Here is a 17,883-nt window from a genome sequence, read left to right on the forward strand (position 1 = left end):
AATAGACGTCCCTGCTGCGTCATTTGCGCGCCGCCTCGCTCCTGATGCACGTCTTTTCCCGAAATCCTAAAGATAGATGTTTCGATTTCAGGTGAGTATTTTTCCCCAACACGCGTGTTACCCCTCACCTGAGGATGATTTCAGGTGTGTCGCAGAGAGCTGGTGTCTTTTCCAGCCTGCGCGTGATCTGTACGGTGAATGTTGTCTATTGTTTATGCGACTGCCAATTTCAATGCGGTCGGCGGCCTGTGAAGCAGCCCGCTTGCCTGGTGACATGAACCACAGGGAAGGTGAGGGGCTCCCTTCCCCTGGTGACAAGGATGATCTCAGTGTGTCATAAATTAATCTAACATATGAAATGTGTGATAGTTATAAGCGTTGTTAATCTGTGTCATGTTGGGTGGTTGTAGGGCAGCAGTTTTACATCGACGTGGGTCCTGCGTGATGTAACGTCAGCATTAGCATTGAAGCTAACAGGTTCTCTTGCTATTTACAGGGTGTCAGAAGCTCCTGAGTTATGTATATTCATATTATTTTAACAGATAGATTAAAGGGGAGCTACTAACTGGAATATATAACGTTTTGTGAAGTTTATGTGTTCATGGCTCGAGTCAGTCAGCCTGCTTGTGATGGTTTAGCCAGTGAGAAATCATGCTAGGTCACTGCTGACACGGCTAACTAATGTAACCAATATCAGGCTAATAGCTATTCTGACAAAGTATTTACTGTATCTCTGCCATATATTTTAGCTTATAATAGGTGTGGGCGTATTCTTGACTATATGACAAGTTAGTAAAAATATGTATATTATTAATTTAAAAAATTAAACTGCTACAAAAAAGGTAGATAGTTACATGTCAACCTAACAGTTTGCCTTTAAATATTCAGTCAAAACTAAGGAAAAATTATCCCTCATTTCTTAAGTGTGTGAACAACAGCAGTGACTCACAGTGAGATTCAGATTCTGTATACAATATTAATAGTAGAACAAAATAAAATCACACAAATTGCACATTTAAACAGCTCCCAAATACAAAAAAATGCACTCTGGCATAATAAACCAACAGGCACTTTCCTTCTTTTAGCAAAATCTTAAATGATTTAGTTGTTGTTTTTTCCACGTGGACCTTTTAAGCTCTGCCATCTCTCCTCTAATCATCACGCTGTAACCTGTGACAGGCTGTTATGCTACAATAACCACCGCAGATTCACATAGGGGTGGGCAATATGGCCCTAAAATAATACCAAGATATTTTTGCGATAACTATATTACTGATGATATGACAAAGTAGTAAAAATATTTGTATATCATTAATGTAAGAAAATAAAATTGCAAAAGAATAAGTGATATAGTTTTACATGTCAACCTAAATATTCAGTAAAAACTAAACAAAAATGATCCCCCTCCCATTAGATAATCCAGATGTTGACAAAGTTCTCCATCTGGGACATAATTTACGGTTGAAAAAATGTAATATATCGCCATATATTTTATCGTGATACTCAGCATATCGCAACGTGTTTAAGATCACAACAATATTGTACGGTGACCTCAGTATTGTGGTAATCGTATCGTAGAACCTCTGGTGATTCCCACCGGAAAATATTGGGGTATAACAGACGTTAAAGTATTATCAGTCAAAATGACCCATACAGGAATGAAAACATAAGGGTTATCTTTGATTGAACAAACACTTTATTACTACAGCTGGAACTTAAAACCATTTTTTAATGGGAGTATAAGTAAAAAGTCTCCTTTTTAAAAATAACTAAGATAAAGGGGAGATTCTCCATCCAGTTGAATTTATTAAAATATCATAGATAGGCAAATATACACGGTATGACAACCATCAACTTTGATTTCACAGTATACCTTGAAACCAGTATATTGCTGCAGCCCTACTTCATACTGCTGTCTGTGGCACTACCAGTGGCAGATTGATTTTGCTATTGAAGTCAAAATGTCCATAAATTTTTATGGTTTATGGTTTAATATTGCATTTGGAGCCCATGTTCATGTACATTTTAGATCATGAACTGTTTTATATTTTAAAAATCACAAAGGCAAGCTGACAGATATGACCTAAGTTGTCAAATAGCTAACATGCTGTAACAAAGGAATACTTCACCCCCAGAATAAACACTTGTCACGCTGTGTTACCTTGGATTTGTGAAAAAAAACTTCACGGAAAACTGCAAACATTTGATTGATTTATTGATTTATTGATTGATTGGGGACCATGTTTAACAGCAGCATAACTATACCAAATGATTTGTTTACAAACTCTCAGACAACTCATTTATCCAGTCATATGCTCAATACTTTACAAATAAATGCATTTTTACTACAAAGCCTTAGTGTTGGTGCCTGGCTTTGAAGACAGCATAGATAAGTTTCACTTTCATTTCAGTTTTTCATTGTGAGGTTTTTGATAAATAATTTTTATAAACAGATGTTTGGATGTAATTTTGCTGTTAAACGTGGACCCCAATCAATCAATGAATCAGTATGTTAAATGTTTTCTGTGGAGGCTTGTGAAAAAAAAAAAAATCTATAAATTCAAGGAAACATGGCATGACTAATTGATATACGAAAGGTCATTATGAGGGTTAAGTATTTCTTTAATGATCTTTGTGTTAATGGAGAGACGCATCAGTTTCTTCATGAACTGACTCTTGGCATGACTTGCCATTGAATCTACAGATAGAATGAAGGCATGGATCTCCTCCGTAGAGTTGAGCCAGTGATCGGTTTTACTGGTCCGGTGTACAAGCTTAAACCAGTTTGATTTTATGCAAACCGGCTGAACCAATATTTGTTTATGTGACACATTCTGGCAAATTAAAAAGTAGCCAACATTAGCAACCTTTGCTGACAACACGACAGCGCGAAATCTATTTGTATTTAATTAATTAGATTTTTTAAAATTTTATATACTTTATTAATCCCCCTGAGGTGAAATTCAATTTCAGTTTTCATTAGTAATAAGCTGTGTGACAACATTATTAACAAAATATTATGTTTGTTTATTAACTGACTAACTGAGCCACAAGTGTCTGACATGCCGTGCGCTATTTACAGCCGAGCCAGGGCTGACAACATGAAGGAAATAAAATTTCAGTAGAGATGGGGAGGGGGACTAGCGGTGCACATTTTGTTTGTTTGGGTGATGAGACATGGCAGAGTTAGTCTCTCGCAAAAACTGAAACTGCACCAATCAGGACGGGGTTTTTAACTCTTTTTTTTTTTTTTTTTTTTTTTAACACCTGCCACTGTGTCCGGTGGATTTCAAAGTCTACCATTCACTCAGTAGATTGTTTTTTGGCTGGTGAGGGAAACAAATCAAGCAGCCACTGGTGGCTAGTAACATTGGCAACATTTTGTATTTGAAGCTGACAAAAGCAGTGTCCTTACTGGCTGCAAGCAACGCTGTGCAACTGGTTAGGACACAAAGCATCCAACATGGACGCCCTGCTTCTGTTTATTCCTGTGGCTTGCTTTGAAAGCACTGCATGGACGAGGAACAGCTGATTGATGACGCTGAAATGTGAAACTATCGTACGAAACATTCTTATTTCACTTTTACAAAAACCTAAATAAGGTGGCAGCTTGCTGGAGGGAGATTGCCTAATGACCTATTTGCTTTTGGCTGTATTGCAATTTGTCATTTCCAGTAATTATCACAATATAAAATGAGTTATCTCTTGAAAAGTGGAGGAAGATCGCAAGTAATTACCCATCTTTTTACGTGGTTACATGTCCAGTCTGATCTCGAGTGCACAGCTGATAATTACGTGGTTAGTTTCCATGACGTGAAGAGAGAGGAGGAGCGCACACCAGAGTTAGTTTCTTAGAGTGTGCGCCTGACATCTTTTGTCACATTAGTTTACATGACATAACAGGTGCTTATTAAAGGGATTCAATATGGACAGAGAGCTCTGAGATTTGACAGTCGCTGGTGGTGATAAGCGGATGCTTTTTTGCTGTTGGGACCCCACGGTTGTGTTCTACCTCAGATTGGCTGCTGAGTTGGCGACAGTGCGACACCTAATGGTAAATTCGGTGTACTGGTCCAGTGTTTGGCTGAATATCAGACTGGTTTTTATGTTTTTTTACACTGGCCCAACCCTGTCATCCAATCTCCAAATTTATGCACTTACATTTATTTGACAAATATTGGTTGAAACTTTTGTGATTGCCATTGGATGGTGATGGCATATGGCTCAGGGTTACTCATGAGGATGGGGAATCAAGTCACCATTATCCGTCTGCCAACTCTGCTACCTGGCCCGTCGAGGTCTTCAAATGTAAACATTAACGAAAAGGTGGAGAAGATGGGTACAAGCTACAATCCCAACTTCATGGACAAGCAATACCATCTCTTGTCCATCTACATTGGAATGAATAAGGCAATGAGAATACTGAAATGTTATCCTGTTCCTGTTGTTGCCACAAGGGACTAAACACTCTGGATCACGTCAGTACACCACTCAGAGGCAGCTACAGAGCAGAATTGCTGCCTGCATCTGGGTAAAGCGACCATACGGCCATCTGGCTGAGGTCAAAACATGTAAACAAACTACGACGCATGCCTCAAATGATGCAAGAGGTCAGGAGGTGGTCAGGCCAGTCAGAGTTTGCCCTGCAATCTTCAATACATGGCACAGACTGTTTCAGGGCACCGACGTTGACATCACCAGTAACAAATTCATTTAATGTGTAAAACAACAGAAGCAGCTGTACCCAAAACTACAGAGAAATTATTCCACGACCAGAAACCAGAAATTACTAGAACTATCCAGGATGACATAAACACGCACTGAAGCCAGTCTGGAAACATGGACAATAATAAAGCAGCAGCCTACAACATAAAAGGAGCAGTAAAGGGTTTAAATTACAGTGCGCATATTAAAGGAACTGATGAGATCACATTTAACTGGAGATATAGGCTACCTTGTGTGACTTCATGGGACAGCTAAATTGATTGATTGATCATGCCTGTTTCAGGAGTAGTTCAACAATCTCATTTGTGTCATTTGCCCTTTCCTTCTTCCTTCTTGTCCCTTCATCTGTCCTCCCTGCTGTCTTTGCAGTCCCTGGATGAAGACTGTACGTTGGAGGAGGAAGACGAGGGGCTCGTAGAGGAGGAAGATGAAATTGATCAGTTCAATGACGACACCTTCGGAGCCGGGGCCATCGGTAAGTTACGTGTACAACATAAAGTGTGTTAACATTAAATCACTTTAGTCCAGGACATGCAGAATTAATGTGCGTATGTTTATTCATAATTACATAATTTTAATGGAGTTAACTTTCAAGACAGTGGTCTAACAGAACTCACACTTACTCATAGTATCAGTCAAGGGTTTAGACACACCTCATTCATTAGTTTTCCTTTATTTTTTATTATTTTCTATGACCTAGATTAACACTAAAGACAGCATAACTATGAAATAACACATGGTATGTTTTATATTTTAGATTCTTTTAAGTAGCCACCATTTGCCTGACAGCTTTGCACACTCCTTGCATTATCCTATACAGCTTTATGATGTACACTCCTGGAATGGTTTTTAATTAACAGGTGTGCCCAGTCAAAAGCTAAAAAGCGGATTTTGTGATGTGATGAGGTGGCGTTAGTATGCAGCAAATAACCCCGTTTGACTACTGTAGTAATCCATATCATAGCAGGACCCTCTCAACTAAGTCAAGAGAAATGACAGTCCAACCTTAGTTTAAGGCTGGAGATATACTTGCTTTTTAGTCACGCATTTACATAGACAACTGGCTAGGTCGTGAACAGAATTATCACATGCTTGCCTATGCACTACACATGTTACATGTCACATCTGCATGATGTAAACATAAACATGGCGACACTAAAGGAGGTTACTGTATTGTTAATACTGAGATCAGCGTGGATCATGGCAGAAAAAGTGACAGCTGTGCCATCATAGGTGTTATGATCAAAGCATATCTTGACAGTAGTAAGTTTCTGTCTCTCATCCTGCCAACACTGCCTCAGCCATACATGTCAATATTACATCTTGCAAACACATTGCGTTAATTTCTGAGGACATGCACAACCAACAGTCCAAACAGCTGAAGGTGATGCAAGGCAGCCATCATGTGCATGTAAACTCGTGGTTAAAAGCATTATATCTCCGACTTATGACATGAAGGTCAGTCAGTCCGGAAAATTTTAAGACTTTGAATGTGTCTTTCTGTGCAGTCATAAAAATCATGAAACACTTTGATGAAACTGGCTCTCACGAGGAGTGCCCCAGATAAGGAAGAGGTATCTCTGCTGCAGAGAATAGGTTTATTAGACATACCAGCCTCAGAAATTGGCAACTAATGGCACCTCAGATTAGAGCCCAAATAAATGCTTCACAGAGTTCAAAGTAGCAGACTGTAAATCAGGCCTTCATGGTTGAATTGCTGCAAAGAAACCACAACTGAGGGAGACCAAGACAAAGAAGAGAATTGGCTGGGCCAAGTAATGGACATTTGACTAGTGGAAATCTGTATTTTGGTCTAGAGCTGCAGCACATAAATTTATCTTCAGCACTGCAATGTGCTCATGAGTAATTGCAGCATCACAGGATGTGTGATGTCAAGAAAGGCAAACATGCCGGGCTACCACATTTTTCGCTGCTTCATACAAAAGGAAAACTTGTAGAGTTCTCATTTTCCATGACTAATGGGACTGGCCAAGCTCTCCCCTTTAAGGCAGGTTACGTGTGTGTGTGTGTGTGTGTGATGTAGTCTGGTGGCGTTAGCTATGGGAAGTAAGACTCTCCAGTGCGTGTGAGTGTAGAAAAGTACCCTAGCCAGTCCAGCAAGTGCTGCAGACACAATGAAGTGCAAAAAAAGGGCTGTGCTCTGTGTTTGCTGCACAGATGGAAAAAAGCATATCTTTATCATCATGATGTAACTGGAGGACTGTAAAAGCTAGTTACCAGCTACGAGCCAAGCTAAAGCTAATTGAGTTAGCCTAAAGAAACCAGAGGTCTCTCAACTACGGGTCGGTAGTATATATATCGAGTGCTGGCCCCGATTAGGCAACTGGCTGATTGTATTTACTCGCCCAATGTTACTTTTTTCTGGCCCGGAGCTGTCGGGCAGTTCTTGTTGTTGCACCTTGTTTGGGTGTTCTTTATGGTTGTTGGTCACCTTCATAAAAACACAACAAGAGCACTGTGATTGTGAAACCACCTTTGAGACTATTTGTCAAAGTTGGAAGCCAAACAAAGCACAAATCTGTCCCTAGAACTTTACATAAGATGATTAATCGCCATAGAATAAACAACTCCTCTTTCTGGCTCCTCTCCTCTTCCAGATGACGACTGGCAAGAGGAACACAAACGCCTTGCTGAGCTCGATGAGAGGGACGGGCTCGGAGCAGGGCTGGGGTTAGGAGGAGGGGTGATGGGAGGAGAATCCGATTTAGGAGGAGCTGAAGACCTGTCCTCCACCCAAGTCCCTTCTTCTGTGGGCCATGTTCCCCATCCATCTTCCCTCCCTACCCTCAAATTCTCCTTGTCTTCCTCCAGACTGCCTCCATCAGGTCAGTGATGTGATTAGAACGATACTGCTAGCGAACTTGACTCAGGAGTTGTGTTTAACTCTCAGAATTCAGACATTTGTCTTGACTGGTTGCTAAGTAGAGCAATAATACACCAGGTGAGAAAATCCAAAGTAAAACTGTGGTTTCAGATGTGGAGGACCGAGGAGGGGGAGGTGACCTGGCCGAGTCTCTGGCCAGACTCATCCTGGAGGCTGACCCGGCCATCGCTGGGGTCGGAGCGGCTGAGAGACCTGGTCCATCCCCCGGCTCTTCAGGAACCAGCCTGTCTGCTCTGCAGGGCCTGGACCGACCCAGAGTCCTGCCCCAGCCTTCCTCCATCCCACACCCCACTCAGCCGCACCAGCATCCCCAACACCCCCAGCACCAGCTGCCTCCTGGGCACTCCACCTCAGGTCAGAATGAATGCAATCCCTTTTAATTGTTCTGGTGACAAGGTTAATTTTGATTTTCTCATTATATGTTCAAATGTGGTCTTGTAAAAAAGAGTCTTTGGCGAGAAATTTGAATACATACAATTGTTTGGTGTTTTTACGGCAATGTAAAATTGATATTAGAGAGGAAATTTTGATGTATTATATATAGTTAAAGAGCTTCTGAAGCAGTCACTTTTTAAAAAGATGTTTTCATGTGAAAGAGGGTCATTTAAAAGTTTTTTTTTTATAGGTTTGAATGATTAAATTTGTGCTCATTCAAAGGCAGTGTTATTAAGGGCTGAATGACTTAAACATTTTTTATAATGAAGATTTCTTTGTTTCTCTGGCACAAAATATAAATAACAAAAAACATTACTATCAGCTGTCGGCCAAATTGTTTGTACATCGGTATCGGCCCAGATTTTCCTGCTTGGTGCGTCCCTGATCATAATATAAACATAAAATAAGAGTCCGTGCCTTCCGTTCAGTCTGATCAGTGCAGAGGTGTCGTTGTCAAGCTAAAAATATATCTTCTGTTTTGTCACCATGTGATTGTTAGTGTTATACTGCTACAAATTTACCTTCAGACACAACAGTCTATTTCCAGCTACTTGCGACAGCGTTGTTTATTCTACTGTGTTGGCCATGTTTTATTAAACTCTGCTGTACTCTGTTCCTCCTCCAGGCCTTTCTCCTGGCCCTCCTCCATCGTCCATGCTCAGCTACCAACAGCAGCAGCACTTACTGCGCAGAGGGACTGCTCCCATGGCCCAGGTTAGTTGTTTCAACTGACTATTTCTGTGCACCGTTCTGTATACCAGTATTTTAAAGGTGTGCAAAGCAGTCACCTTATATTTATTCTACGTCAGATTATGCAAAGAGACAAGGGGGATAAGACGCTTGCTAAACTTTTGTGTTTTTATTTCTGGTGGGACAAGAAACCAGCTCACTGCAGTAACATTTATTTAACCTTTGTAAAATCTTTTTGTTTCAGGACCCCTAACTTTAATTTCTCTCTCTATCTCTAGATGAACTCTCACAGTATCTGGGAGAACAGTATGGGTTTTGGTCCAGTCAGCGTCACCCCCGGACTGGTCACACACATGGAGGTGAGGGACACTCACTCTTCACTCTTTATTTAACCTTTTCAAATATTATTCAAACTTTTCTCTTGCACCACCTGAAATATGGTGTCAATTACAAAATGGCTTAACCAAGGTTTTGATTTTAAGCAAGTCATTTGTATTCTTCTAATATCATATTTACTGTCTTCTTCCTCTTCAGGATAGTCCACTGATGTCTATAATCAAGGAGGTGGGCCTCCCTAAACGACCTCCTCAGGGCAGGAATGATGAAGGACGGGATTTGTCAGAGAGGGTCCCACCTCCGCGCTCTTCTTCCCCCGTGATTGGCTCCCCTCCGGTGAGGGCAGTGCCCATCGGGACCCCGCCTAAACAGCCAATGAGCCACGCCCTGAATCATCAGGTGAGTAACAACACCTGCTCCTCTCATTGTACAGTGTTTCTTTAATGACATTTTTTCCTCCATCATTCCCCCCGTTTCATTATTTCTAAGGAACGAATAAACACTTAATCCCATGTCCCAAAAACATTTGTGTGTCCAGGATATTTTTGGCGGGCTTTAAAGCTTGCTTGATGACGTACTGGAGCCATCCTTATTATAACCACCCCCTTAATATATAATAATTATATTACTACTAACGTTAGAGCACACAGCATCAGTGTCGTTTTGTTTAGCCCTGGCGAGTTAGCTGGGTTCCATGAACTCCCTTATCTCATCCAGTCTAATAAATGTATAGAGAAACATAAACAAGCCAAACAGCCATCGCTAACGTACCTTTTAATCTTGGAGCTCATATTGGTTACTCAGCCCTCTGACAGTCACTGTTTACTCCTGTGGGCGCGTGCTTTGTGCTAACATTAGCTGCTAAACGACAGTCTATCGCTGCACAGTGGCTGTTTCGTTCTTTGGGTTAGAGGGTGTGTGTGCTGTGCAACCTTAGACTGTATGTGCTGCTATTAGCTGCTAACGAGAGCGTGTTGCTGCGTGACGGCTTGTTCTTCATCTATAGGTGTGTGTATGTCACTGTGCTACTGAGTTAGCTGCTAACGAGAGTCCGTCGCTTCGCAATGGCTCGACCTTTGTCCAAGCTCCTTCAGCGGACATGTCCAAAGCGCCTTTTTTCCATGATTTTGAAACCTAAGTTTACAACTGTCTGGGTGGTTAATAACAGTGTTTTTTCTGTGGTGTGACAAACTCATCACACATATTTATTTTTGCTTTACCTGGACTTCAAAGACATGGAGTCATATGCTGTGTACTTGGTGTTGTCATTTAATCTCATCATAGCGTGTCTAGCAGTCTCATTAATGGTAGTAGTTTCCATTCCACATCATGTTGTGATTAAGTAACATGTAGTTGGCTTTGTCTCTGTTAATCTTGTCCTGTATGTGTATGTGTATGTGTGTGTGTAGATCCACCATCCCACGGCGGTTCATGTGAGAGCCCCGGTCCAGCACAGATACCCTCCTCCTTTCCCTGAGCGTGTGTCACCCAACACCCTCCTCAATATAGCTGTGAGTTCCTCCTCTCCTCCATCCTCCCCTCGGTTTTCAGCTCTGTATGTACATTTAATCAAAGAACATCAATTTATTTTTAATGGCACAAACAAAACCAACAACTTAGCTGGATTTGCAGGTCATAGACCTTCAGTAAATGTCACGTCTTTAATTTAACATTTCTAAAATGGTAAACTGAGCTTATTAGATCACAGTGAAAGCTTAACATGGCGTTGATGTGGTGTTAGGATATGAATTTTTATCATTTTATATCAGCTACTTTACAGGAAAGTTATTTGCAGAACCATGTCTTGGCTGAGACCAACATCCTGGAGTCTTCACTGGTTGCCTGAAAAGTGGTCCCCCAAAAATTACTTCGATACATAGCTTAGTACCTGTAAAACAACAAATTGTCATTTTTAAACAAATTAGGTGTAACATGTTAATTAGTGAGCTCTAGAGGTGTTGGTAGGGGGATTTTTCTTTTTACTGTCAGTCAGACAGAGACAGGCTAGCTGGTTCCCTGTTTCCAGCCTTGATGCTGAGCTGAGTTCGCAGGCTGGTGTTAGCTTTATTATTCTCATCTAATCCCTGGAAAGAAAGCAAATAAGCTTACATACAAAAGTGTCAATTTTTTCCTTTACAACAAGGAGCAGAGATGGGAGAGACAAACCAACTTCCGTTTTCAGTATTCAGGGATATGAAGTTTCTATATGCTGTTTTCAGAACTCTCCTCTGTGTCGTGGTCCGTTCCCTCCTGGTGTTGGTCCTGTCCTGTCTCAGATTCAACGGGCCCAGCTGCTTAACTCTCAGGTTTGTACCACACACACTCAGAAACACTGTCTTTTTAGATTGGTGCAGGTAATTCCATGTTTCTTAGATATGCATTACAACTTCGGTTATGCGCAAGTCAGTGAGAATAAAATAACTGTAATGATTTCTCCTGAGTAATGTGGTTGCTACTAATGCTGACCAATAGATCATATTTTCATAGTCATTGCAGAATGTACATATACATGTCCAATCAATACATCACAAAGACTGCCAGAATAAGACGACAGACGAATAAGACATTTTTTTTATATACACACGCCATCAGGGTTGAAAACTAAAACCTGTCAAGCTCCAAATGCAATAGGTTTTTCCATGTGGCGACACTGACAGGTAAATGATGGTGCCAAAATAGTCATGTAATGAAAAACTATGCTTAGCGTCTCCACCACGTTGACACTCACACAGGAACAGTGACTTCATGATGCAACCCCACTATGCGGGCAGAACTTGTGTTTCAAGAAAATAGGGATACTGTCACAGCAGCACTAATACTTCAATAGGTTACTCCTGAATCACATGAATTCTTCTCTCACGCTGGGTAATCATCTGTGTCTCTCCAGGTGGCTGGTTTTCCTCGCGGTGGTCCGGCGCCTCCTTTGTTACCCGGTGGTGGTGGTTTCAGGCCATTCTTCGGGGGCCCTCCTCCTCCACTTGGTCACAGAATGGGCCTGCCACCCCCTCACGGCCCCCCCAACCACACACCACCCATCCGGCACAACACCACCCACCTCCACCCCCAGCACCGCCGCATGCTCACCCAGCGCATGCAGAACCGGGGAGGGTAAGCAAATGTTAATAGCTCACAAGCTCACACAGCACACACAACAAGCAGCATTATCTTAAACATGTCCTCTGGCAGGTTAAATGCAAAACATCAATCGGAGCAGAAAATGGCAGCTGTTGCTTTTGACTTGCATTCAATAGGCTACCGAATAGATGATGTCATCTTTGTGTCTTTACCTCCCTGTAGGGACCGTGGCAGGACTGGAGGAGACCGGCGCAGCAGGGACCCCTACAGTAACCTTATGACTCAGAAAGAGAAGGAATGGGTAACTAAGATCCAGATGATGCAGCTGCAGAGTACTGACCCTTACCTGGATGACTACTACTATCAGGTTGGTCTTTAAATACTGTAGTTACCCTGCAGTCATTTAGAGGGCTCGAAATATCTTTGTCTTTTAATGTTTGTCTTGTTCTGGTTGGGTATCACTGATCTTAATCAGTTTAGAGAGGGATGTACAAATAATCAGGGCTGGAGCTAAAAGATTATTTTCATATTTTTCTGATTAATTGTTTAATCCGTAAAATGTCAGAAAATAGGGAAAAATGAGCAGCGTATTTTGCTATAGATTGAGGTGACGTCTTCCAATTGCTTTTCACACTGTGTATATGCATTTATTTATTTATATTTTTTGGCTAACTGCCAGGATTGAGGATGTGGTAATTTCCCACATTCCAGCCAGTGGTGTTGTATCAGAGACTTTTAGAGGATTTGCGTGAACCTTGATAGCCAAGAGGGTGTATTTTGTTGTAAAAACATCCTGCAAGTGTCTTTAACTATGACTTTTGGTGATATAAGAGACACAACGTGCAATATGGTGAGGCGAAATGCCAAGCGTACAAAGCTCAATCCAAAATGAGAGTGCATCTGGGGTTGGCTTTCACTTTAGCTGACGTTACTGTTCAAAATTCAGGTTGAACGTTTGTTGTAGAAAATTAAATTTGAAGACGTCACATCAGGCTATGGAAAATGTCACAAGACATTATTGTGTGTGTGTTCAGAACTACTACGAAAAGATGGAGAAGCGTCAGGAGAGAGAGAGAGACAGCAGCAAGAAGGAGCACACCACCAAACTGATCACTCCACAGGTCGCCAAAGTTGAACACACCTACAGACCAGGTAAACATGACGCACCACAATATTATCTGCACTCATAGTACATGATCACACACACACACACACACACGATACTAGATAATCTGTGTGTTTGTCTACAGTTCAGTTTGCAGGCTCTCTGGGTAAGCTGACAGTCTCCAGCGTTAACAACCCCCGCAAGATGATTGATGCTGTGGTGACGACGCGCACAGATGACGAGGTCAGTTTCTATGATTCACTGTTTCTGTTCTTCTAAAGGCGTGCACATAATGTTCTGTTTGTGTAAGAAGATGTTTCCACAGCATTGTTTTCTGAAGCTTTAGTTTCCCATAAGTCAAAGCAAAATCCTGCGTAGTATACCTTTAATCATTGCCCATTTGAAGTAAGTTTTCTGGTCAGTTTTGAATACCTCTTTATCAGTTTTCCCTTTCTGTCTGTCTGCTTCCAGGAGAAAAGAGAGAAGCAGGTTTGGAATAAGAGGCGACAGATACTCTACACTGTGGAGAAGGTAAGAAGAGGACGGCTGTTCATGTCGAGCAGGTGTTTAAACTGGACTCCTGGATCCTGAATATGTCTGTGTGACACTTTCCTCTGTCCTCCAGATGTACAGTTTGCTGCTGGAGGTTCAAGACTTTGAGAAGCGCTTTGTCCTGGCGCCAGAGGAGGACAGGGAGGCTCTTCTGGAGCAGCATAAAATCAACACGGTTCAGCTGTGCAACTCTCTGCGAGAGAAGGAGTGGGACGACAGGTAGGACACATTACCTTCAAGAGCTGCACTTGCAATCTTTATTCTAGAGATCATTAAAACACCTCAGATATGCCCAGTGCATTCACAAATTGTTTTTCTCTTCCTCTTGATAAGAGTGAGTGATGAGCAGTGTGTGATGATCATGTCAGTGAGGAAGGGCAAGCGACTCATCTCCAGGCTGCTCCCCTTCCTGCCCTCAGCCCAGGCTGTTGCCGTTGTCATGGCGATTTCCCGCAACCTTCCTGCCCTGGCCAAGAAGGACAAGCAGGACCAGGTAACCAATTCAGGATGCAACATTCAGTCTGATGAAATAAGACCTATTAATTTATCTGTCACCACTTGAACGGACAGTACACCGTTCAAGTCTGAATTTAATAGTTTCCCTACAGGTAAGACACATTAAATATTTGTCTTGTTCTGTAGTTTCTCAATTATTATCATTCACATCGCTAAAAAATCTTCTGCACAATGAAACAGACCCAGTTTGATAAACTACGAACGTTTGTGGCTTCACAGCTGACTGCATGTTGTTCTCCAGCAGCTGCCTTTCATCCTCTGTCTCTGCCCTCTTGCTCAGGTGCTGTGCTGGTTAGTTGAGCCAGTTTCTGCAGTGATCCAGGCGTTGTCGAGCTCCGCCCTCACAGACTTGCTCCAGGAGCTTCAGGGCAATGAGGGCCAACTGGCCACAGTACTGCACAACAAGGTACACAGACACACACACACACAATCCTGCAGACTGATGTAGAACACAGAGCAACTCATTAACTTCTCTGAGAATCTGTAGGTTCACAGAATAAACAGACATTTGACAGAGCCTTCACAATACGCAGGTATAAGCTGTATACCCACTAAGAAAGCTCCAGGATTTGAGTATAGCCACTTAAAAAAGCGCAGGAGCAAAAGGGAGGCCTCCAGTTCACTGATAACTGTCATGGGAACAGCTACAAAGCAAGTCTCTCATACACAGATGATATGTGTTCAAGGACACAGTTCAGTTCATGTCAGGTTAAAGGTAAGACAAGAAGGGGGCGCCGGTGGCTTAGTGGTAGAGCAGGCGCCCCATGTACAAGGCTGATGCCGCAGCAGCCCGGGTTCAACTCCAGCCGGTGGCCCTTTGCTGCATGCGCCCCCCCCCCCAGAAGAAGTGAACTGTGTTAAAAGTAACTCAGTCATAACTCAATGCAATATTAACTCATAAGCCTGTAAAGCAGATTTCCCGAAAAACAAAAAAAGATATGCAGCACGTCCAGATACATAGCAGTGTGAACTGGTAAAGGACTGAAAATGGTAGAAAATCAGTTCAGAGTCCAAAGCAGGGGGGTTCAGAGACCAACAAGACAAGAGCCCTTTTAAATAGGAATTGTGCAAATTTGCAGGAAAGCCCAATCAGTCTTTTTTCAGCATTGGCAGTATAAAAACAAAATCGGAGAGTGCGGCGAAATGCCATCTGCCTACTTTTGTTTAAACAGAATGTGTGTCTTTTTCGGGGCAATGGGGGGCATGAGCAAGTAACAAAACGTGTAGCTCAGCATGTGACATAAACAGTGACGTGGGAGGGAAGCTGCAGCTGGTCAGTGCTTCAGCGATTCTCTCATTAGTCGGCCTGTCCTTCACCGTCCCCGTCATCTGACGGTTAATGGCCTCTTTGTTTGCGAGGGCAAGGAGGGCACGCAATTCCTTGTCTCCCCAGTTGCTCATCTTTACAGTGTCTGTCAGGTTTGCGTTTCCCTCTTGCTACTAGCTGCTCATTCCTGCTATCAGCTGTTTCCTGTTTATCCACCACCAGTGGGTCGCACGTGCGGTGTCAGCAACAGCTCTTCCCACAAGTCATCAACAGCCCCTCCCATGGCAGAAGGGCGCCTGGTTCTTTTTAGACCAAAAAGGTTCCGCCAATATGTCTACCCTACGAGGCGGAAAATTGGGCAACTCGCCAATCCAGCTCTGTGTGTCTAAACGCTTGCAGCTTGCCGGCAAAATGGCCCAACATTCGACAAAAATCTGGCAGTGTAAAAGGGGCTAAAGTGACCAGCTGACGGCAATTTAAAATCTGTTGTCACTCACTGCTTCGTCCAGCACTCACTGCATTTCTTCATTACTGGTGACACTGATGGAAGTCTGCACCTCGTTTAGTGTCCACACAACGAGGCTGCACGCCGACATTTTCAGAGCAAAATAGAACAGGCTGCAGTGAGAGTCTTTCTCCATGGGTTATTTAAAAATAGCAGGTTTGTACAGTTAGTCATTGTCAGGCAAGCTCAGGGGTTCTGTGTTGCGATAGCCTGACGCTATGCAACCCTTTTCTGTGACCAAACACACCCATTACACACACCTCTCGTTTGTTTCTGTCTAGTTTGGTGTGACACTGCTGTATCTGATCCTGAGTGAAGGAGAGAGGATGCAAAGCACCGATCCCAACTGTCAACTCATGGATGACAATCGATGGTAAGCACTTTGTGTGTTAGTGATGTCAGCTACTTTGTGGTTTTGTTTAATGACGCATCCTGAAATGGCTTTGTTCCCTGCGACAAAACTAAATTAGTTTTCATTCCCTGTTATCTTCTTCTCTTCATGCTTTCACCTGCGCCGTTAATCCACACTCACCTCTGTTCTGTTTCCCTCCAGGACTGAGTTGGTGTTTTCAGTAACGAGGGAGTTGCTCAGCGTCCCCACCTCATCCCTGTCTCCTCCCCTCTTCACCCCTCCTAACCTGCTCTCCCTCTTCTCACGCTACGTCGATCGGCAGAGGCTGGAGCTGTTACAGGACAAGCTACAGTGAGTCAATATCAACTCACCAAAAGTGGTTGGACAAGCTAGCGTAAAGAAAACAAGCAGGTTGTACTGAAAACGGCGTTAAGTGTTTTAAATAATTTTGATAAAGTGTTCCATAAAGATGTCAGAGTAAAGATGAATCAGGAGCTCCTTAAATAAACATGTTCTTTTCTTGTTGCAGTAACATTTGGTGATCAAGTGTAACTAATAGTTTTCTCTTTGCCTTTCTCAGGATCTCTGCTTTGTCCAGGTAGAAGTTACAACAAACAACGACCCCCCTCCCACCCCACCGGATGCAGACCTTTCTTTTTGTGCGTGTATCAGAAGAGTCAAGTGTGTGTGTTAAGTGTGTGAGTGAGTGAGTGTGCGTGCGCATGTGCTCTTGAGGTGAATCCATGGTGGATTGAATTTTAATACAGCAGAATCTGTAGTCACTTTTGTTTTTCTTTGTTTAGTCTCTGATGTGTGTTTGTCTGTGAGTGAACGACAGTGACAGCGCATGAGAGGTGGACCGAGTGAATGATGACGATTATGAAATCTGCATTTTTAAATATCTTGTTTACGATTATGCCTGTGATGAACCTTCAAATTAAAAAGTATTTCTATTTCTAATGTTTCAGTCCAGTCTTCCACTGCTATAACCAAACATTGTGTTTAACAATAAGTCCTCGGTCTTCGACACTGACAGACTCACCATGGACAGTTTACTAAAAAGGATCAAAATCAATGAAGCCGAAACAGCAGTGTTGGCAGAGTAACTAATGTATTTCACTACAGATTACTGCACACATGCACTGAATTGTACTTAATGTATTTTATTAGATTACTCAACTAAGTAACAGATTCTAAATGCTTTGGATTACTTTTTGAATACTTCATACATGTCTTGCTGAGCTTATTTGTCTGAGTCTTATATTGCCATGCCAGAAACACACAACAGTGTCATGTAGCAGGTGTACTCCACATGCTTTTTAAAAAATCTGTTAACATAAAATGCCTCACATGAATTGTATACTGTGCCCTAACAGCGCGCAAGTGAGCATCACTTTCTGTCCACATTGACTCCATTAAA

The 17,883-nt window shown here is 42.4% G+C and overlaps 1 protein-coding gene across 1 annotated transcript; it reads left to right on the top strand.

Annotated features, from left to right (window-relative positions):
• The first annotated feature begins 3 nt into the window (after positions 1-3).
• On the top strand, positions 4-17,423 carry patl1 (PAT1 homolog 1, processing body mRNA decay factor). Its single transcript, XM_050045577.1, has 20 exons — positions 4-91; positions 5,095-5,200; positions 7,344-7,571; positions 7,721-7,984; positions 8,691-8,779; positions 9,034-9,114; positions 9,290-9,490; positions 10,501-10,602; positions 11,311-11,397; positions 11,979-12,199; positions 12,389-12,533; positions 13,201-13,318; positions 13,417-13,514; positions 13,743-13,802; positions 13,897-14,042; positions 14,157-14,316; positions 14,620-14,745; positions 16,393-16,484; positions 16,665-16,814; positions 17,044-17,423. Exons 1-20 carry the CDS (start codon positions 77-79, stop codon positions 17,063-17,065), a joined length of 2,511 nt encoding a protein of 836 aa, XP_049901534.1. The 5' UTR covers positions 4-76; the 3' UTR covers positions 17,066-17,423.
• The last annotated feature ends 460 nt before the right edge of the window (positions 17,424-17,883 follow it).

Source organism: Epinephelus moara, chromosome 5 (assembly GCF_006386435.1).
Source record: "Epinephelus moara isolate mb chromosome 5, YSFRI_EMoa_1.0, whole genome shotgun sequence".
Taxonomy (NCBI): Eukaryota; Metazoa; Chordata; class Actinopteri; order Perciformes; family Serranidae; genus Epinephelus; species Epinephelus moara.